Genomic DNA, 22500 nt, shown 5'->3' with positions numbered 1-22500 from the left:
AGGTCTCTCCACATCTACAGATAAAAGATAGATTTCAGGCGAGAAAGAGGTCCGGATCCCCCATCAAAAATTTTGTACAGTTTGTCCATTTGAATTGAAAAAAAAAAAAAAAAAAAAACAGTAATACTTTAAGTAATTATAACTGGCAGCTTCTGTGTAAAATGTACCATCCTGACTATGGTATTAAAACAGAACTCTGAGTCGGAATCAGGGAAGGTGACCATTCTTGAGAAATCACTTCTTCACACAGCCAAGCTAACCTTGACAGATGAATAAGCTTGTGTTCAAAGTCCACTCCCCGTGATCAAGACAAGTGGTTACTGGGTTTCCATGCAGTTTGTATCCATTTTTACAGGAGAACTGGCAGGCATCTTTGTACTTGGGGGATACTGTGCACACATCTGGCTTTACGAATCCATCTTTTGGAGCTTTCAACGTCTGGCAACGAACAACTGTGGAAAATAATATAAAATAAACTATATGGCTGTTGTTTACAGCCCCTTATATGTTCTACAATCTCTAGCAGTGTCCAAACGCATGACTCTCCTTATATTTTTCTCCTTTTAACATTGAAAAATATTAGCATTATCATTCCTTTTCGGTCATTTGATTTTTTACTTTATTCTTATCTGTTATTCTTTGAACAGGGAAGCTTGGACACAGATAAATACAATCATATATTGACATAATGACTCTCTACTTAAAAGTAATAAAAATAGCCATAAATACAATAAACTACCATTCGGTATATGACGCCATGTAACAATGAGGGGTTAAATGTACGCAAAGAATTTGCATGGAGTTTTAGTTTCAGTTTCAGCTTATTTTTTGCCATTTTTCTTACACATCGTTACAAAATAAATATAAATTCTCCGTGAAAATACAAAAGATAATTAGATAACAAAAGAAAGATAAGTATATGGCGAGGATGCCCATAGAGAAACCATTGGGGCCTATACGAACTTCATGCAGGCTCCTCAAAAAATACAACTTTGAGTAATTACAATAGCCGTAGGTTATTTAATTTAGGTTAAAAAGCAACCACACAAGCAAACACTCACGGGCAGCAAAAATATAAAACAGCGCGTTCAAAATAGGGACAGTCGATTCGGGAAAAATGTTCTTAATTTTGACGTAAAAAGAGAAACATTGTCAGCATTCTGAATTTCTGTTTTCGTACATGTCCCGCTTATGTCGTCTATTCAACTATAATATCTCAAAATTTAGGATGATAATTTCGAAACATGAGTCCACTGAGCGGACACTGGGCGGGCCTTTGTCATTCTGTGCCTTCTCGTTTAAAAGAAATCAGCCCAGATAGATTAACCATATCCACATCACTTATAATCGGAAATAAAATTTTCGATATTAAAGACAAAAAATCAAAAGATTATTATTTGCTGCTGGTCTCAAAAAAAGCTCAACCTCCTAATATTATCCGCAAATTGAAGAGTGATTTTAATTTCACAACCCAACAATTTAAAGAAAACTTCTGATTACCACATTTGGTTGCACTTGAGTCATATGTTAAGGCCTTCCAATACAAAGTAATTAATTCTATTCTTTACACTAACAGCAAACTATGCAAAATTGGATTTAGAATTAATGATGCATATACTTTTGTAATGATGAACCTGAGACTTTATATCACCTTTTCTATGAATGCCCTCACTCCAAAACGTTCTGGATTAATCGTACTGGTACCTTCTATCGAATCAGCCAATCCATCTTTCTGCGCAAAACGTTTTATTTGGAGTTTTATCAAAACAATGCCCTTTATCAAATTTTTAAAACTATTTCATATTAATTGGAAAATTCTTTTTGTGGGGCTGCAGAGGAAGCCAAACACTTCCTAAAATTCAAGGACTGCAATTGAACTAAAGATTAAATATGAAACTAAAAAAAGATCAACAAAAACAACTTCTTTGAAAAGAAATGGGTACTCACTCCAATATAATTAAGTAACTAATTAATTAATTAATTTATTTATTTTTAATATGCATGTATCTTTTATTTTGTTGTTCATTGTTTTTGATGTAAGAATATGAATATAATTAGCATCTGTAATCGTATTATTTTGTAAGTAGTGTATATTAAAAAAAAAAACTCTAATGGAGAAAACATTCTTAAATGAGAGTTCACTGCGCAGTCGACAGGTTAATGACACCAGCAGTCACGGATCTGTTTGTTTTTTTGTTTGTTCCGGTTACAGGCCCATGTACCCATTAAACAAAAAAATGCACCCGATTATAAGCCCCCCCCTCCCCCCCCCTCTAGTAACCGTTCAGTGTTTTTTATCGGAATAAAGTTGATTTAAGGCTCCAATTAATACCAGAACATGAAAAACTCATTTCCATCAACACTACTGTAGCTCATTTTTAATTTTTTTTTTATTCCAGTTATAAGCACCCACCCCCTCCTCCTGGGTATAAGCCCCTCCGTTTATAGGCCCTCCTGAAACCCCTTACGAAATTGTATAAACCCATGGCTTATAAGCAGAAGTTTACGGTATCCTATGTTTTCCGACTAAAGCGTAATCAAGTCTGTTTGTTCTGTTCACTCTGATGTCGGGGGCAGTTTAGACGGAATACTATTCCATTCATTACGAAAACGGATTAAGTTTCAGGAGAGCTCGAATGCCGTCTTTTTGAGTATTCCTATTCTGGAAGAGTCCCCAAAGAATGTGCGCTCAACATGGTCGCGAGGGAATCTAAGAAAAACGCTATCAATAATACTGTTTCAAGACTCCACCCACCAAAAGGCATTTGTCACCCTACCTTGACAGTACAGTGGTTCCCCAGACCAAGTTCCATTTGCTTGACAGATTACATTTCTGGATCCGTTTATCTGCTGATAGCCGGGATAACAGGAAAAGCGGCATGTGGCACCAAAGGTGTATTTTGCTACACTTCCACAACCTGACCCACTGTTAGGATGAGGAAAGAGATGAGGACACCTGGCCACTGAAAAAAAAAAAAGGAAAGGTTGTCAACAGCTTACTTACATAACTATCGCTCAACCATGACATGGGCAACAAGAAACGTGACTAAGGCTTTCTAGAACACTAAAATATTCACTCTGGTTGTAGTAGTTATGAGTCAGCATCGAATCAACGTCCTCTTCATGGACAAGCAAAACCTTGTTTTTTTTAGCAAAAGGTACTGGGGACATTAATTTCGGTCTTTTTCTTTAGTCTCTGACTAAGGCTGCCGTATTGAGATGAAAAACGTGCAGCTCTTTCATACGGCGTCGTGCGTGGGTGAAGTATTTGCACGGGACGACCTAATGTGCGTATTCACAGCCGTTTTCTAGTAGATTTAAGAAACATTTTTCAATACGCATTGTCTCTTTTTTCACCTCGGGCTTAAAATTCAACTTAAAGATCCTTTTAAATTACACATATCGTTTTTCCTTTTTTTAAGTAGTTTTATGAACAGCTGTGCTATGAGCAGGTTTACCTCTTTACTTTTAGCCAAGGCCTTCCCAAAGGTTGAAACTAGGCAAGAAAACTTCACTTTTGATTACAATAATTACCCATCCATTACCTGTAGCCCTTATTTTAATCATACTGAGGTTTGACTTACGTTGACATCTTGCCTCATTTCCTGTCCAGTAGCCCACGGAGGTGGTGTGATTACTTTCGCAAATTCTCTTGGCTGAGCCAATCCTGTTGTATCCAGTATTACAGGTGAAGGAACATTCCGAGCCATAGATGTTGTTCTTGTTACAATCTATAGTGCCTCCATCAGGAGCATATAACCTGGGTACGCATCTGACCACTGAAAAGATTAAACAAAGACACAAAAATAAGGTAAGTTCTTCAGTCTTGATTGACTATCCCGCTCCAAGACTGACAACAGAGGAGCGTTCAAACAGGACATTGTGATAGAAGAATTGGCCCTATCTAGCCTTTATAAGGATCTACATTATCATGGATAATTTGTTGTGTATTTGTTAATGTTGGTTTGAGAAATCGGTGCCATAACCGAATGACATGTCTTATGCGGTTGCCAGTGAGAAAGCAAAACATTAACAGTTAAAAAAATTATTGAACTATTCAAAATCAGGCATTCGTCTTGTTTGCAATTTTATTCTTTCATTGCATATTTGTGACGTCTTAATTTTAATGCTACCAAGTTAATCTGTGGGTTGTCTTTCTGTCATTGATCGCATAACAAACTCATTGGTGGTTAACTAGCACAAGGTTCATTACATTGTGACACATTTATATCGTGCTTAAAAGTGTTTAGGTAAATGAGAAAGAAAGGTACCTGATATGAAGACTTTAAATTCACATTTGGCAATATTCCCTGTTTCATCGGAAGCTAGATATTTAATTGTGTGTTCACCAGCTAAGAATCGTTCTCCGGGTTGTTTCCCAAAGTGCGTAATGTTGGGAATAGATCCTGAGTTGTCTGTAGCCATAGGAACAATCCAAGTGACGGTCGCTGATGTTAAACCTCGATCAGCGGTTTCAATGATATTTGAAGAGCAGTTTTGAAATGTTGGCGCCATCACATCTTTCAATAACAAGGACAAATGCATCAAATTAAAGTTACAGTTGATGAAAATACGAATACGATATCTTTAACCTTTTCATGATAGTCATAGATATTTCACGTTTTGGGTTTAGGGACACACCACACTCGATTTGCGACCTAGTTAATCACACATTAATTCTTGTCCGAGGAAACCTGATTTGAACAGGGATGGCCGTTAACTTCTTCGCTGTCTTTCATCCTATTGACTATGCATGTTCATTTCATCCTGCTGACGAAAATCTTGTTTTAAGAGCGAAAGCTTCAGAACGTGTTCGATCTGATTTTTTATTCTCGGAAAAAGTTGTTTGTAACCAATAAATGTTAATAAACACGGCGGGAGTTTATTGCAACCAACATAAATTTAACTGCATTTAGTCATGATGGCACCGCACTCTGACGATCAGATAAGACACATAACACGGTACCACAATCACAGTTTCAAGAATCGATCGTAATGTAAGAATAATATTCCATTCGGCCGTGTACGTGTACTGTACGGGTCCCCAAATGATCCCAGGACCGCAAATGATCCCCATATTGGACCGCAAATAATCCCGAAAAAAATATTAAGGAATGGCATGGAGGATGGAATGGTCTGGATAGAAGATTAATGTTAAGAGCACTTATTTTATCAAAATCACTTTAAATCATGGCTGACAACAGGTTTCTGTCTCAATATAGTTTTTTAGAAAGACTGAATTTTGTTTCTTACCACAATGTTATAAATTAAATTTGCCACGTTTAATTCTCGAATACAATGATCTAAAACTAACTTGGACGCAACTCTAAACTGATTGTTTCCAGAGTGGCCCGTTTCTCGAACAACTCTGGCAACGCACGCAGGGTTCGAGAAACGGGCCTCTGTTCACAGTCTTGCATCCAAGTTAGCTTTTGATAATTGTATCCGATAATTAAACGTGGCAAATTTAATTTATAACATTGTGGTAAAAAACAAAATTCAGTCTTTCTGGAAAACTATAATGAGGCAGAAACTTGTTGTGAGCCATGATTTTAGTAAAAATAAGCGCTCTTCATATTAATTCTCTGTCCAGACCATTCCACTCTCCATGCCATTCCTTACTTTTTTCTCGGGATCATTTGTGGTCCTGGTATCAATCATTTGCAGTACAGCTTGGAGATCGTTTGCGGTTCTGGAATCATTTGTGGACCCATACAGTACTCAGTTAACGCATGGATGACGTCAAAACGTTGTAAGTTTTATCACATTTCTGCGCATGACGTCATTCATGCGCCTGCACTTTAATCGCAAACTCCTCTTGACCAATATAATAATAATAATAATAATAATAATAATAATAATAATAATAATAATAATAATAATTCGGTTAAAGCGCCTATCCAGACGTGATCTAAGCGCTTTACAAGTCACGAAAAATTAAAATAAAATTAATCCATAACGAAAAAAATTATACAAAAATTTACTTGAATAAATAAGTTTTAAGTCGTGTTTTGAAAGTCTCGAGATTATCAGAGTTTTTTATGTGTTCTGGTAGATCGTTCCAAAGTTGTGTTGAGGCGACAGTGAAAGCTCTAGATCCATAAGACTTCAAATTATAGCTGGTAAGGTTAGACGGAGCGATGTAGATGAGCGGAGGGTTCTTGAAGGAAGGTGGAGACTTACATCAATTCTTGTATGTACGGAGATGACAAATCATGCAAAGCCTTGAGAGTGAGAATTAAAATCTTAAACTTTATGCGTTCATTAATTGGTAACCAGTGTAGATCTTTCAATTTTCCAGTAATATGGTTGTATTTCGAGGAAAATGTTAAAAAACAAGCGGCTGCGGTTTGTACATAGTGTAGTTTTTTAACAGCATATTTCGGGAGATTGTACAGAAGGGAGTTTGGATGAGATAAAGGCATGCACAAGTGTTTTGGCAGTTTCTGTTGATATAAATTTTCTGATACGTGATAGATTACGAAGGTGATAGAATGCAGATTTACATACAGTATTAATATGAGGCATCATTGACATGGTACTGTCAAAAGTGACACCAATATTCCTGGCAGTTTGACAAGGCTGGACGGTGTCTTGACCAAAGCAGTTGACGGCAAGCATTGCTGTAGTCTTTATTTTGAGTAAACAAGGAGGAACTCAGTTTTTTCTTTATGCAATGTTAGTTTGTTGATACTCATCCATTTGTCCAAATCAGTCAGGCATAGCTCGATACGTTCAACAGCTTGTGTCAGTTCCAGGTCGTTATTTGTTGAAAAGGAAACGTTAAGTTGCGTATCGTCAGCATAGAGGTGAAATTGTATGTTGTGGTGTCAGCTAATGGTGCAGTATACAGTAAATAGAGAATAGGTCCAAGCACAGAGCCTTGAGGTACTCCACAACTGAGGTTACGAGGTTGTGATTTATTCCCATTAATCAGAACAGATTGAGTGCAACCAGTAAGGTAAGATTGAAACTAGCTGAGAGCAATTCCGCCGATTCCAAATTTAGAGTTTTAACTATTAAGCAGGATTTCGTGGGCAGCAGACAGATCAAGAAAAAGTATAACGCACTGACGATTATCAATAGCACGCATGATATCACTATGCACACGTACAAGAGCAGTTTCACAGCTATAAAAGGCTTGTAGGCCGACTGTAGTGGCTCGTGAAGGTGGTTACTTAGCAAGTACTCATGTAAGCGCACAGTCACTACTTTTTCAATGTTTTTTGAGACTACTGTAAGGTTTTAGATCGGTCTGTAATTTCTGAAGATTTCGTGATCTAAAGAAGGTTTCTTGAGTAGAGGTGTAAGGACGGCAGTTTTAAGAGAAGAAGGCAGATAACCAGACTCCAAAGATAAGTTAACGACCTTGCAAAGTGTCAGTAGAAACATTTCAAAGTATTCTTTTATCAGTGCGGAAGAAAGTGAGTCTAAGATGCATGGTTTCAAGACGACCTTATGAGCAATCTTAGACAATTCATCAGTCATCATCATCACCAATCAAAACGCAAAGATTTACACCGTCCATTGTATAAGGCGTTATAAAAAAAAAATACATACCATGGCAGGATGGATTATTCTCTGGAACCCATTTCTTACTCTGTGCGCAAGTCTTGAGTCCAGGCCCAAGGAGTTCATAGCCGTTCATACAAGAAAATCGGCACTCAGCTGCGTATCGAAGGACAGCGCTTGAATTTCTGCATTTCGCCGGGCTAACAGTCAGTCCCTCTGATTGAATGGTTATCGCAGGGCAAGTTAAAGCTACGAATCAATGAACCAAAAACAGATAAAAAACGTAATTTTAATGCATAATACAAATGAGGTACTCGATGAGCTTCCACAATTTTCGGCAGCAAGTACCGTATTTACACGAAAAAGTGCCACGGCGCTTATTGAATTTTTAGACTCGCCGATGCGTCGCTTATTTAAAAATCTTGATTTTCGAATGAATAAACATGCAGCAATCACGTAATCGTTCTCTCCATTAAACGATAACAACGGCATAGCAACCACAGTATAACAAAAGTTAGTTGTAAAGATCTATCTGGATAAGATCCAAAGCAATAACAAAGACAAAGAAAAGTAAAATTTTGAAAAAAAAAAGAATATATATTGATAAACACCTCTAATAATCCCAGCTCCAGAAATTATTCAGAATCCAGAAATTGTTCAGAATAAGTGTTGTGCTGTTGTTGAGGAGTGCGACACTTACTGGCATTTTTCCTCCCAAGTGAGGCGCTCTTTCGAGTAAATACGGTACTAAAAGAAATGTAATTCCCCGCTTACAGAGGCCAAACACTTAGTACCCCGCAGCTTTTCTGTAGTGAAGCCACATCAACACGAGCAAGTTTTTCTGTTACAACTCCTCTGCGGCATGTTTTCTTTCCTCGTGAATTGTTGGTGCACATGAAAAATTTTCCCGAATTTCATGTGACAAATTCATTTGCTGAAAAATTGGGGCCACGCGGGATGCGGTTTAGTGTAACAACAAGAAAAGATGCATTCGAAACTGCAATACTCACACTGTAAGTAAACGTTTAATAGGAATATCAACGCATAGGAACCGAGTGGTCGATGGAGAGCGGTGGAAAGGTAATTAACTAAAGTAATCACTAAGAGTGTATTATCCTACTTGTCTGAGAATAGCGAATTATGCACGCTAGTAATGCAGCCACACTATTACCCTGGAAGATCTATTACGACAAAAAATAACGATACGCTCTACAATTACAAGCTCTCGTTACCTTGGCACTGAAGCTGGCTACCAGACCAAGTTCTGTCGTCTTGACAAGTTCTCCTGGCTGTACCTCCCACTGCCTCGTATCCAAGCGAGCAGTTAAAGAGGCAGGTGGTACCGTAGTCTAAGGTAGATCCATTACATCCCGGCCCAGTCAATTGCGCATGATTAGGAATCTCCAGGGAAGGGCACTTAACAACTGTAAATAATGATTGAATAATAATAATAATAATATAATAATAATAGAATTAAATGACTAAATGAAAATACACAAGATTCCCTGCGACTCTGAGTTTCGTGCGTATCATCAGGCAGATTTAATGAAGAACAGACTTGGCTATATATACACATATTTGCGATGAGTAGAACAATGGGGTCCTGATTACAATGGGTGAGAGGGGCGGAACTAGGGTGTGGTGTAAGACTGACTGAGCTAAGACGCAATACAATAGCTATTGTGTAGGATAAGCCTTTATTGTTCTTGAGATAAAACTTGTTTTCATGACGGCATTTGGATACAAGCTCAGATCGTTTGTTCAGTAGATTGTTGTTGCTGAGTTTAATTATATGAGCTAACAGCTAACACAATCCGCAACATTAACAAAGAAGCTAAAAACATCGAAACTAACCTCCTCATCGACGACAGAGTTGAATGCATGGCGGAACGTCAATCCTTCATCACCTTAAAAGATCACAAAGAGAACTTCGTAAACAAGCCCACGTGCCGCCTCATTAATCCAGCCAAAAGCGAGATAGGACGCATTAGCAAGCTGATACTTGAGAACATTAACACCATTGTCAGACAAAAAACCGGTCTCAACCAATGTCATCAACTGGTATTCCGACATCCCTAACAAGTATCGACACACTTTCGTCTTCTTCGACATAGAAAGTTTCTACCCTTCCATCACAGAGAAGCTACTAACAGACTCCATTAACTTCGCCAAACAGTACACTAACATACCGGACCGCGATATCGACATTATCATGCACTCAAGAAAATCGCTACTCTTCAACAATGGCAATGCGTGGATTAAAAAAGACAACAGCTCTTTTGACGTGACAATGGGCAGTTATGACGGCGCGGAGGTTTGTGAGCTTGTTGGCCTGTTCATCCTAAACGGCTTAGGTAGCACTTACGGAAAAGAAAACATCGGACTTTATAGAGACGACGGGCTGGCAGTATTCAAAAACACCACGGGACCACAGGCAGACAGAATAAGAAAGGACATCACGAGGCATTTTAAAACTCATGGACTGAACATCACAATCCAAACTAACCTCAAGATCGCCAACTTCCTCGATGTCACATTCAACCTCAACAACGGAACGTATTATCCCTACAGAAAGCCTAACGACCATCCTCTATATATTAACGTTGAATCCAACCACCCTCCCAACATCACCAAGCAGCTACCCGACTCCATCAACCGTAGAATCTCCGACATTTCCTGCAACGAAGAAGAATTCAACAAAGCTAAGACCACCTATGACGACGCCCTCAAATCCAGTGGATACACAGCAAGCCTTTCCTACAACAAACGCAGGCAAAATGATCGACCAAGTAGAAACCGCAAGCGTAACATTATCTGGTATATCCTCCTTTTAACAGCAGCGTGAAGACTAACATCGGCAAAACCTTTTCCTTAAGCTCGTATCTAAACATTTCCCTCAACAACACAAGTATCACACCCTTTTCAACATGAACAACATCAAAGTAAGTTACAGCTGTATGGAGAATATGGGAGCCATAATAAACAAGCATAACAAGAAGATCCTATCAGATAACAACATCAACGACAATAGCGACAAACTATGTAACTGCACATCCCGACAAAATTGCCCTCTCGACAATGAATGCTTAACCACCAGCCTGATCTATAATGCACAAATAACTTCTACGACAGCCAATCAAACCACTACCAAGAACTACATCGGATTGACTGAAGGAACTTTTAAACAAAGATACACTCAACACAAGTCAACATTCACCCACAGGAAACTTTCTAATAGCACTGAATTATCAAAATACATCTGACAACTCAAAGACAGCAATATCAGCTTTACAACTAAATGGCCTATCATCGCAAGAGCCCGCCCCTATCACAATTCAAGCAAAAGATGTGATTTATGCTTAGCAGAAAAACTTCATATAATTAAACGCAGCAACAACAATCTACTGAACAAACGATCTAAGCTTGTATCCAAATGCCGTCATGAAAACAAGTTTTATCTCAAGAACAATTAAGGCTTATCCTACACAATAGCTATTGTATTGCGTTTTAGCTCAGTCAGTCTTACACCACAGCTCTAGTTCCGCCCTTCTCACCCATTGTAATCAGGACCCCATTGTTCTACTCATCGCAAATATGTAATATATAGCTAAGTCTGTTCTTCATTAAATCTGCCTGATGAGTGCATACGCACGAAACTCAGAGTCGCAGGGAATCTTGTGTATTTTCATTTAGTCATTTAATTCTGTACACCGCTCTACACAAACGTGTATTGAGCACTCTTTAGCAGCGTTTGCTACAGTTTCTTATGATTAATAATAATAATAATAATAATAATAATAATAATAATAATAATAATAATAATAATAACAATAATAATAATAATAACAATAATAATAATAATAATCACTTTATTTAAGTCTCAAATCTTTCTAGCCGAGCATTGATGCCCTGCTGATCGATGCTAAATCAAATCAAATCAAATCAATACGTAGAAGAACGTAGAAGAACATGTGAAAATGAGCAGCTGTCCTGAACAAGAGGGGGGTATGAAAGCAGAAGCACGTCACTCTTTGATTAAGACAAGTGATCTTTTGAAACCACAGAACTGTTACTCTCGGTTAAGATGTGTTTGTATACACAGATTGTAATAAAATCCAATGTAGACTTGTATTCTTACTCTCGCAATAAGTTTTATTTCCTGCCCATTGTACTTTATCTTCTCTCTGTCCCAATTTGTCGCAGGTTCTATTCTTGGATCCAATCAATTGATATCCCGTGTGACAACGAAGGTGGCATATCGCTCCATACAGATTGTCACACATGTTGTCATCAAACTTCCCGTTTGCTGGTGGGCTTAGCACAGGACATCGAAGAACTAATGTGATAATGAAATGATAAAGAAAAGGCAAAACACCATGAGTTAGGTAAATTCACGCTTTTTTGACACCAACTTGCGCATCTTTCGCAAAACGCTGACTCTTAAAAAACGTTTCTGTTGGTTTTGTTTATTATTGTTGCTGTTGCTAGTGATACACTTATATGAAAGACCAACCTGTTATTTTAACTTCAAAAAGACAGAAAGCGTCATTTCCCGCGGAATCAGTAGCAATGAAAGTAACTATGTGCCTTCCTGGACTAAAAGCGTGTGGTGACGTCACATTCGGTGAGACTTCGAGATTAACATATCCTTCACTGTTGTCGGTTGGCATGACTGGCTCCCATTCAACCGTTGATGTGGTTTTACCACGATCTGCAAATTCAGTCGTCTTATTTGGACAAGTGCCTCGAAATGAAGGGGCTTCAACGTCTATAACCAAAACAAAAATATATTTATTATATATTGAAATACTAATGAAATACCAGGTGAGCTTTTGCTCGAAAACATGACATCTTCACGTGAAAACATCACCATTGCAATTGCTATAATAACTCAGCCTTTCGCGGGCGAAAGTGAAATTGTTTAGTATTTCACTGGTGTTTATATAACAAATAGAACATTACATGGCCGCTTGGAGACACGAAATTTCTCTTCTGGTATTGAAAAATATTTCACTCATTCGCTGCACTCACTCTTGAAATATTTATTTTAACACTCGAAGAGAAATTTCGTATCTCCACGCGGCCATGTAATATTCTTTATTTATTTCACAAGCTCAAGCAGAAACATTTTGCGTAAGGATGAAAATTCCACATCCTGTAATCTGATTGGTTCCGTGAGTTGACAGAAATGGCCATCTGGTGGCCGTTTCTCGAAAGTCCCGAAACTTTTTGGGCGTATCTCGGGTGACATAAAACGCTTTGTGCCTTCAAAAGGAAAGCGTTTCTCGTCATGAAACTCTGCTATTGTTTCGTTTTCACTTGTCTCGCAAAGATGAATTTTTCATAAGTAGCAGATCATAGTTTCACGAATTGCTTTTCGGGCTCGAAAAGTTTTCGGGACTTTGAGAATCGCACGCCAGTTCCGAGTTCAGTTCACATTCTTCTTTGATGTTCCTGAAAAGAGACTATGCCGTCATATGACGTAGAAATCTCGTTATTTAAAAACTGGGTTGTCAAATGTTGTCGGCATGGGAACGTCAACTCCCTTGAAAAAAGAATCATGACACCAAATCGATTCCAGATAAATTTTAGGACAGGAAAATTGAACTTAATGGAGACTTTCAGTCTATTTGCAAAACGAAATGATTCATAAAAATATTATATCTAATGATATAGATACTGATGAAATACCGGGATTTTTCCTTTTAATAAAAAGTCAGTGAACATATCATTTTTATCTTTCACATGTGACTATATAGGTGACGTCATGGTGACAAACACGATAAGCCAATAAAACGCGAGCTTCCTCTTCATTGTACGATACTTTTGTGCTTTAATATAATTCTTCTCCACTACATTAATTAACATTTTTATTGCAAAATTTTACATTATCATGATTTGTTTTTCATAACTTTCATATCTTGTTTCATGTTACACAACTTCACCGAAGTGGAGGTGAGTGAGCGGCGAGGTAAATATCCACCACTTTCACTTCACTGAGGTGAATAATTGTTTTAGTATATACCACACAAGCTGAATAATTAGCAGACCAAAACATTACTTTATGTGTGACAATATAACGACAAGCGGGCAGAAATTACCCTTTAAACGTGTATTCAAGCAAAGATTACCGTGGCAGAGTAATTCGTCGTTTCCTACTGTCCATTGCCCGTCGTTGCATTGAGTCGAACTGTGCCCACGAGGGTCGTAACCTTGTCCACATTCCAGACTGCAGTTCTGACCATGCAGCGGTTGTGCAATGCAAGCACCATCTCTGAAATCCCCTTTTTCAGGTAGTACCAAAGCTGTGCACGTTTTTTCTGTATTTAAAAAAAGACGTTGAAGTCAAAAGTTTTATAATGGCATGGAGTATCGATTAGGCGAAAAGTCAACTGAGACATCGCGAGATATCACTTATTATTAAAAAACTGTGAGAATGTATAAATGAAAATAAGCTTTGGGCCTTGCTCGTAGCCCGTTAAAAGGCACCACTAAGAATCGTGCATATGATATTGACTGTTTGCCACTTACTTTCACAGGCTGGACTTGAACTTGGAGACCACTGTCCATCAGATTGACATGTAGCTTTTGTATTTCCTTTATTTATGTAGCCATGATCACACGTTATATTACATTCTGTACCAATGGAAACCTCAGACGTGCAAGGTGCAAACAGTCTTACCCTGGGAAACTGCCGCCAATAACTTGTGTCACACTTTACAACTTAAATTGAAGAATAAAAGTTAATTAAAACTTTAAGTCCTCTCAGCACACTTAAAGTGAATTACGTGGATTAAATTTCATGTCTTTTCTTTCCTTCCCTTTTTGGGCAGTCTAGGGTTCATTAAAACTTTTTAAACTATCAGTAATACTATAACTGGCACTGTCGTTATTCCTATGATAGCATTGATTGTCCTCAGATAACGTTTCTTATCGAGAAAATAACTTTTTGCCCTTTTTGTACTAAAAACTTAAAGAAAGATATCATAAAAAAGATATAAAAAGCAAGCCTGAAGTTTTAAAGTTGTCATTCACAACTTCGATGACCTAAAACATCTCTGATCTTTCAATTCCAGTTCATATACATGATCTTCATATATTCACTAATCGAATGTTGTACTAAATTAGAAATTGCCTCGCCCTGAAAGCAACCACTTATCGCAATAGAATTTGCTTGAGTAAACTTTGCAATAATAATTTACCCCTAGAAGACCATCTAGGTTTTTTACGGTCTCCTATTTTCCGTGCATTTGATTTTGTAAATCGTACGCCTTGATCGTACTGGTGCCACACAGAAATATATTGTCCAAATCTTCATTGAGCGGGAATCAAAGTTCACTCTAATCGTGCTTTTGGCTGTGGTATTTCTCATTTTTTGTTAAGGCTGCCATGTTATTGTTTATGTTTAAGCTTTCGTGTTGGTGTCAATTAGGAGATTTCAAAAGTTTGTTGTGTCCTTCGTTAACCAACCTGCAATTGTCGATGGTTTCGAAAAGATTGAATCAAGAGTGACTGTAGCACCCGGAACAGTGGTCGCATAGCAACAACATGATTTATGAATATGATTTATTTCATATATCATTCACACTCATTTCTTTCACGGGAATATATGAACCCATAAATTGACCCACTCCCAACGTCAGTGGCTTCATAATGTAGTTGGTTAGAGCATCGCACCGGTAACGCGAGGTCAAGGGTCCAAACCCCGTTGAAGTCCAGAATTTCTTTCAGGCTTCTTTTCGCAATTGCATAAATTGCGTTCACAACTGCGAGGATCATTCTTCATTTGAATAATTTAATTGATATATCAATCAGCTCAAGTATCACATGAATGAGACACTGATAATTATGACAATTTAGAAACATATAATGATGCAGCTAGTGCATGCAAAAGAGCGCACGACCTGGAATAAACTGGGCCGTTATCTTCTTTTGCTATACCGCTGATACTTCAAGAACTTCAACAATCTTAGAGCAATTCGTACGATTTACGACATCACCGTTCAAGAGGGCATTTTACGATTAAAGTGCAGCAAAAAGTAACGACAAAAGTTGTAGACTATTGTTTCTGTTGGTCACTTATCCTGAAATACATACTTACCGATACACTTATGTCGGTTGTTTGGATCAACCCTGTATCCACTGTTACACCTACATGTGTACCGATATGCCGGTGAGTCGACACAAACGTGTTCGCATCCGTCAATGTTTTCCAAGCATTCATCGCAATCGCCACGATCAGTGCTTGACCCTGAGCAGTAACTGCCCCCATAGGCAGGAGGTGGATTGGTACAACTGCGGCTCCTAAATTTAGAGCCACTTCCATCATTACGACACGACCACTGCGACCAACTACTCCATCGACCAATTATTGGGGCTAAAACATAAAATCCAATGATTAATCTTAACAGCAGATGTCATCTCGGGAAATCAGTGAAAGGGCAACTGCCCGCCTGCAGCTGTTAGCTGTTGTCTGTTTTGATCTCTAGCTTCATAGTACTGTATCCCCACTCTTTGTGAAGATACAATGGTCCTGGGGCACGTCTATCCTAACTACAGATAACTTTACGAGCTTCTGAAAACTGTTTGGCGTGGACAGGGATCATAATAACTTATTAAGGATTCAAACTTCACTGACTTTGAAAGCTAACAATTTGAAGGTTTCATTATTTAATGTAGCGTTTGAACACGTTCGCGCCTAAAATTGCTACACATCAATAAAAAAGCCAATTTGCTTAACATTCCAATCGGGCTGGTAATTTACCGGCCCCTGGAGCCTTACCTTTTTCTTCCCACCCGAAATCTCTAGTTCTCTTCTTCTTCCATCAAGGTCCTACCCATCGTAATTTTCTCTCAGCTTGTTTAGCGTCATAGTTATATATGAATGACATTTGACTTGATCTTATTTTGTGTTACTAAGTATAATCTGTTTCTTTTGCCGGTCGTTGTTGTTGTTGTTGCTAAGTTATCGTTGTCGTTTCCCTTGTTCTTGTTATTACTAATTAGTCTATTGTTATTGTTATAGGGATTTAAGAAGTCGCCTCGAATACTAGATTAAAGGCGTCTTATGACATTGTTGACTTCTTAATCTTTGTAGTCGAATTGGAATATTCTCTTTCGTTTCTCGCCGCCTCTCAACTTAGTTTTGAGCAGTTCTAAGTCAATAAGAATAGCACCGCTCTGATTGAAAGGATCAAACGTCCGATTACCATATACTCAAGGGCCATAAAACATTTATCATGGACTCTTAGTTTCTCCGGTGTTATAGATAAAAAAAAATAGAGATCAACTTACACGGTCCGCCGCCAGATCGATATCGATATCGAGATGGAGATCGATATCGATATCGAGATCGAGATGGAGAACGAGATCGAGATGGAGAACGATATCGATATCGAGATCGAGATCGGCCTCCTCCGCGTCCATTGGCATAATTTACAAAGGCAGTTAACACCAGGAACATATTTACCATGTGCAAAGGATTCATACTTGGAAACAGCCTAGAATAAACAATCAACAATTAACTGCATGCTTAAACCAATAACAAGTACAGTATATTTTTTATTATTAAGAATTCGATAATTTCGCGAGGCAGACCGTTGTTAAGATAGTTTAGATTTTCCATAGCAAGCCGTTTTGAAAATATTAAGGGCAGTGCCTCCTACTGCTGTAGCGCATGCTCTCCGTGCGTCTCGAGAATGCCCGAGATAGTAGAGTCTCTTAAGGATGATTCTTCTTAATGAAAAGATAATTTTTGGATGGTTTTTATTTCTTGGCGACTGGAATCTAAAAACAAAACAAAAGAAAAGAAAAGAAAGAACAAGGACAAAAATGACACACTTTTTTCTAAGGAATGGTTAAGCTTCAAACTTACAAAATTGGCATACGCTAACACCTATTTGAACGCTTTATAGAAATATTTTTTAGTGCTTGATTAAAAATCACTGAAAAATGCGTCGTTACCCCCAATTCCCAATTTCCCTTGCTACAATCTTTTTTCTCTGTATTAGGAAGCCCTGTTCGTAATGAGACTCGAAAGGGTTCTTGGTGGCGCAAGCGCAAGTAGTCAAAGCACAATGAGATGCATACAGCTTGAGATTCCCTTAAAGTGCACGTAACCACAAAATATTTTTTCTTCTGATATGAATCTTTGCATCTATTCCGAAAACATTTAGCCTTTATTCCCAGTTTTGAACTTTTTCATGTGTGTCAAAACTTAAGATAAACTAAGCACCATTTGGTACACGACCAAATCAGAAGCGGCGTGGATCATAAACCGTGATGCTTTGCATGCATGTTTACAAAGATCTACGCAATGCAAATCCGTTTGTGACGTCAGATCAGGAATAGACCCACGCCTCTTACTAGCTTGGTCGTGTCGTGTGACAGATGATGGCTAGATTTCGTAACTTTACAACCTATAAAAAGTCAAGATTTGGTTTTAAAAAATGCACAAAAAGGTGATATGTGTTTTAAACGGGCGCAACGATTTATTTTAGCGAAAAAGTACTTTGGGGTTAGGTGCACTTTAAAAACACATCTAAAGTGAATTCAAAGCTTAAAATCGCAAGAACGGATTTTATTGTACTGGTCTACTTTGATTCTCAGCACGAATGCCATAACTGATGCCATAAGCTACATAGTCTCCTTCAGGCCTCCTCGCCATTGTTACCTGTATTCATTCTATTTTTGTTGTTTTCATTATAATAATGTTACTTGCGGTGTGGCAAATAAAATAAATAAATAAATATATATATATAAATATATAAACTGCGACGATCACTCATGATCTTTATATGTTCACACTCATACTACACTTATTACATAATAATAATAAGAAGAAGAAGAAGAAGAAGAAGAAGAAGAGAAGAAGAAGAAGAAGAAGAAGAAGAAGAAGGAGGAGGAGGAGGAGGAGGAGGAGAAGAAGAAGAAGAAGAAGAAGAAGAAGTAGATCGTTTCCCGTACTTCCCGGTTCCTTTAGTGTTTTCGTTGCAGATAGGCACGTATTATGTGCCGAAAAATTATTAGACTGAAATCAATGCTGATAAAACTCAAGTCGAACCAGGGAAGAGCCTTGTCGCCGAGAAATCCGGAAAATCCGCGTTTACCGTGCATGCCGAAAAATGATTGGAATGAAATCAATGGCATTAAGGAATGACCGCTGATAAAACTCAAGTGGAACCAGGGAGCCTTGTGTCCGGGAAATCCGGAGAATCCGCGTTTTCCGTGCATGCCGAAAAGTTCTTGGAGTGAAATAAAATAATAATAATAATAATAATAATAATAATAATAATGATAAAGTCAAAGCCATTAAGGAATGACCGCTGATAAAACTCAAGCCGAACCAGGGAAGAAGCTTGTGTCCGGGAAATCCGGAAAATCCGTCTTTTCCGTGCATGCCGAAAAGTTCTTATAATGAAATAAAATAATAATAATAATAATAATAATAATAATAATAATAATAATAATAATAATAATAATAATAATAATAAATGGAATCAAAGGCATTAAGGAATGACCGCTGATAAAACTCAAGCCGAACCAGGGAAGAAGCTTGTGTCCGGGAAATCCGGAAAATCCGTCTTTTCCGTGCATGCCGAAAAGTTCTTAGAACGAAATCAAATAATAATAATAATAATAATAATAATAATAATAATAATAATAATAATAATAATAATAATAATAAATGAAATCAAAGGCATTAAGGAATGACCGCTGATAAAACTCAAGCCGAACCAGGGAAGAAGCTTGTGTCCGGGAAATCCGGAAAATCCGTCTTTTCCGTGCATGCCGAAAAGTTCTTAGAATGAAATCAAATAATAATAATAATAATAATAATAATAATAATAATAATAATAATAATAATAAATGAAATCAAAGGCATTAAGGAATGACCGCTGATAAAACTCAAGCCGAACCAGGGAAGAAGCTTGTGTCCGGGAAATCCGGAAAATCCGTCTTTTCCGTGCATGCCAAAAAAGTGATTGCACTGAAATCAGTGGAATTAAGTATTCACTGCTGATAAAACTCAAGTCGAACCAGGAAAGGGCCTTCTCACCGGAAATCCGGAAAATCCGCCTTTTCCGTGCATGCCGAAAAGTTATTCACACCACAGGTAAACAATTTTGGTGATTACGGAAAATATGGATTTTACGGATTTCCCGGAGATATGAATATTTAATGATTAAACTTGCAGTAACGACTGACTGCTGTCTATCACAAACTTTTACTTGACCACGGAAAATACGGATTTCACGGATTTCCCGGAGATATGAATATTTAATGATTAAACTTGCAGTAACGACTGACTGCTGTCTGTGACAAACTTTTACTTGACCACGGAAAAGACGGATTTCACGGATTTCCCGGAGATATGAATATTTAATGTTTTTCCATGTTAATATATTCTAATATAATATATTACTTCTCTTTTTTTCTGTAAGTATCTATCTATATATATATATATATATATATTTATATATATATATATATATATATTTATATAGATACTTACAGAAAAAAAGAGAAGTAATATATTATATTAGAATATATTAAATATTCATATCTCCGGGAAATCCGTGAAATCCGTATTTTCCGTGGTCAAGTAAAAGTTTGTCACAGACAGCAGTCAGTCGTTACTGCAAGTTTAATCATTAAATATTCATATCTCCGGGAAATCCGTGAAATCCGTATTTTCCGTGGTCAAGTAAAAGTTTGTCACAGACAGCAGTCAGTCGTTACTGCAAGTTTAATCATTAAATATTCATATCTCCGGGAAATCCGTAAAATCCGTATTTTCCGTAATCACCAAAATTGTTTACCTGTGGTGTGAATAACTTTTTGGCATGCACGGAAAAGACGGATTTTCCGGATTTTCCGGTGAGAAGTCTCTTCTCTGGTTCAGCTTGAGTTCTGTCAACGGTGTTTCCTTAATAACATTGATTTCAGTCCAATGACTTTTTGGCATGCACGGAAAAGGCAGATTTTCCGGATTTCCGGGCACAAGGCTCTTCCCTGGTTCGGCTTGAGTTTTATCAGCGGTCATTCCTTAATGCCATTGATTTCATTTATTATGATTATTATTATGATTATTATTATGATGATGATGATGATGATTATTATTATTATTTATTATTATTTATTATTATTATTATTATTATTATTATTATTATTATTTGATTTCATTCTAAGAACTTTTCGGCATGCACGGAAAACACGGATTTTCCGGATTTCCCGGACACAAGGCTCTTCCCTGGTTCGGCTTGAGTTTTATCAGCGGTCATTCCTTAATGCCTTTGATTTCATTACTATTATTATTATTATTATTATTATTATTTGATTTCATTCTAAGAACTTTTCGGCATGCACGGAAAACACGGATTTTCCGGATTTCCCGGACACAAGCTTCGTCCCTGGTTCGGCTTGAGTTTTATCAGCGGTCATTCCTTAATGCCTTTGATTTCATTATAATAATAATAATAATAATAATAATAATAATAATAATTATTTTATTATTATTATTATTATTATTATTATTTGATTTCATTCTAAGAACTTTTCGCCATGCACGAAAAAGGCGGAGTTTCCGGATTTCCCGGACACAAGGCTCTTCCCTGGTTCGGCTTGAGCTTTATCAGCGGTCATTCCTTAATGCCTTTAATTTCATTCATTATTATTATTATTATTATTATTATTATTATTATTATTATTATTATTATTATTATTCGATTTCATTCTAAGAACTGTTCGGCATGCCCGGAAAACGCAGATTTTCCGGATTTCCCGGACACAAGGCCTTTCACTGGTTCGGCTTGAGTATTATCAGCGGTCATTCCTTAATGCCTTTTATTTCATTCATTACTATTATTATTATTATTATTATTATTATTATTATTATTATTATTTGATTTCATTGTAAGAACTTTTCGGCAGGCACGGAAAACACGGATTTTCCGGATTTCCCGGACACAAGTTTCTTTCCTGGTTCGGCTTGAGTTTTATCAGCAGTCAAGCCTTCATGTTACGATTTTAGTCAAACAGCGCTTTCGGCGTGCACAAAAAAAGCGGATTTTCCAGATCTCCCGGACACGTGGTGCTTCACTGGTTTAGCTTAATTTTTGGGCTCATCCTCGGTGTAAAAATCTGTGAAACTCACAGATGACGTAGCACAAAGGAAAACAAAAGAGCAAAAAAACATCAAACAATAACCTAACCCTACCACGAGCTAACAAAACAAAGAAAGAGTTTCACAGGTTTTTACACCGAGATAATGAAACCCAATTTTTGCAGCAAAGAAGCAGAAATACACAAGATTTTAGTCAACCAAATTTTCAACATACGCAGAAAAGGACGGTTTTTGCGGACACAGTTACTTGTTAGTGGCTTGTTAGGACGAATAGTGTAACTCATTTTAATTGATGACAGAAATTTTGCTCTTTTGCATCGATGTCGTCTTCGTTGCCAGAGATCTGATAACTTTTCAATATCCAGTAACACGTTGCTAAGATTACAAGCATGTGTCACTCAGCCTGATCTCAGTGACGTGAACAAAGGAGGAAGGATTGCCATAAGCAACATCCTAAATGCATTCCTGTTAAAATTTAGTCCTAAATCACTGCACAAAATGTGTCAGGTTTCCCAGTTGTTTCTGTGAATTATTGTCAACAAAGAGAGCTATTATCCGTTTAGGATAACAGCCTTGATTGCATTGTTTGTGCTTTGGATTTCCTTGATTAGATGGCGAGTTTATCTCGGAAAAGTGTTAAATCGCAAACACCATGCTGGGTCAACAGGAGTGGCTCGACTGAGTAAACAAGCCAAGCGATCGTATCGATGTTGTGTTTCATTGACTTGATCTGTTATTTCTTTGGGTTTCCCGTGGGAAACACCATCATTGTGCGGGATTGGTAGTCAAACGTACTTAAGGTACAAAAATAGAAACGCCCCTTTTCACACCCATTCGACAGTTACATGATGTGTGACACCTAT

At 37.5% G+C, this 22500-nt stretch overlaps 1 protein-coding gene across 6 annotated transcripts in view; it reads right to left on the bottom strand.

Annotated features, from left to right (window-relative positions):
* Positions 1-22500, bottom strand: part of LOC138033731 (neurogenic locus notch homolog protein 1-like) — an 80505-nt gene that overhangs the window by 31831 nt on the left and 26174 nt on the right. For 5 of the 6 annotated variants that reach the window (XM_068881534.1, XM_068881535.1, XM_068881536.1 and 2 more), the window contains 13 exons: positions 16807-17012; positions 15614-15889; positions 14044-14235; positions 13644-13832; positions 12026-12280; positions 11651-11848; positions 8745-8936; positions 7561-7761; positions 4272-4520; positions 3585-3779; positions 2778-2963; positions 261-452; positions 1-14 (listed from right to left, as the gene is read on the bottom strand). The exon at positions 1-14 is cut by the window's left edge and continues 235 nt beyond it. In XM_068881534.1, coding sequence (XP_068737635.1) covers positions 1-14; positions 261-452; positions 2778-2963; positions 3585-3779; positions 4272-4520; positions 7561-7761; positions 8745-8936; positions 11651-11848; positions 12026-12280; positions 13644-13832; positions 14044-14235; positions 15614-15889; positions 16807-16999 — 2532 coding nt within the window. In that variant the 5' untranslated portion in view covers positions 17000-17012. Of the gene's footprint in view, positions 15-260; positions 453-2777; positions 2964-3584; positions 3780-4271; positions 4521-7560; positions 7762-8744; positions 8937-9366; positions 9420-10018; positions 10114-11650; positions 11849-12025; positions 12281-13643; positions 13833-14043; positions 14236-15613; positions 15890-16806; positions 17013-22500 lie in introns of those variants that run through there. The other variant, XM_068881538.1, reaches the window with a different exon arrangement.

Source organism: Montipora capricornis, chromosome 14, assembly GCF_036669925.1.
Source record: "Montipora capricornis isolate CH-2021 chromosome 14, ASM3666992v2, whole genome shotgun sequence".
Lineage (NCBI taxonomy): Eukaryota > Metazoa > Cnidaria > Anthozoa > Scleractinia > Acroporidae > Montipora > Montipora capricornis.
This window is presented reverse-complemented; position numbering and strand designations above follow the sequence as displayed.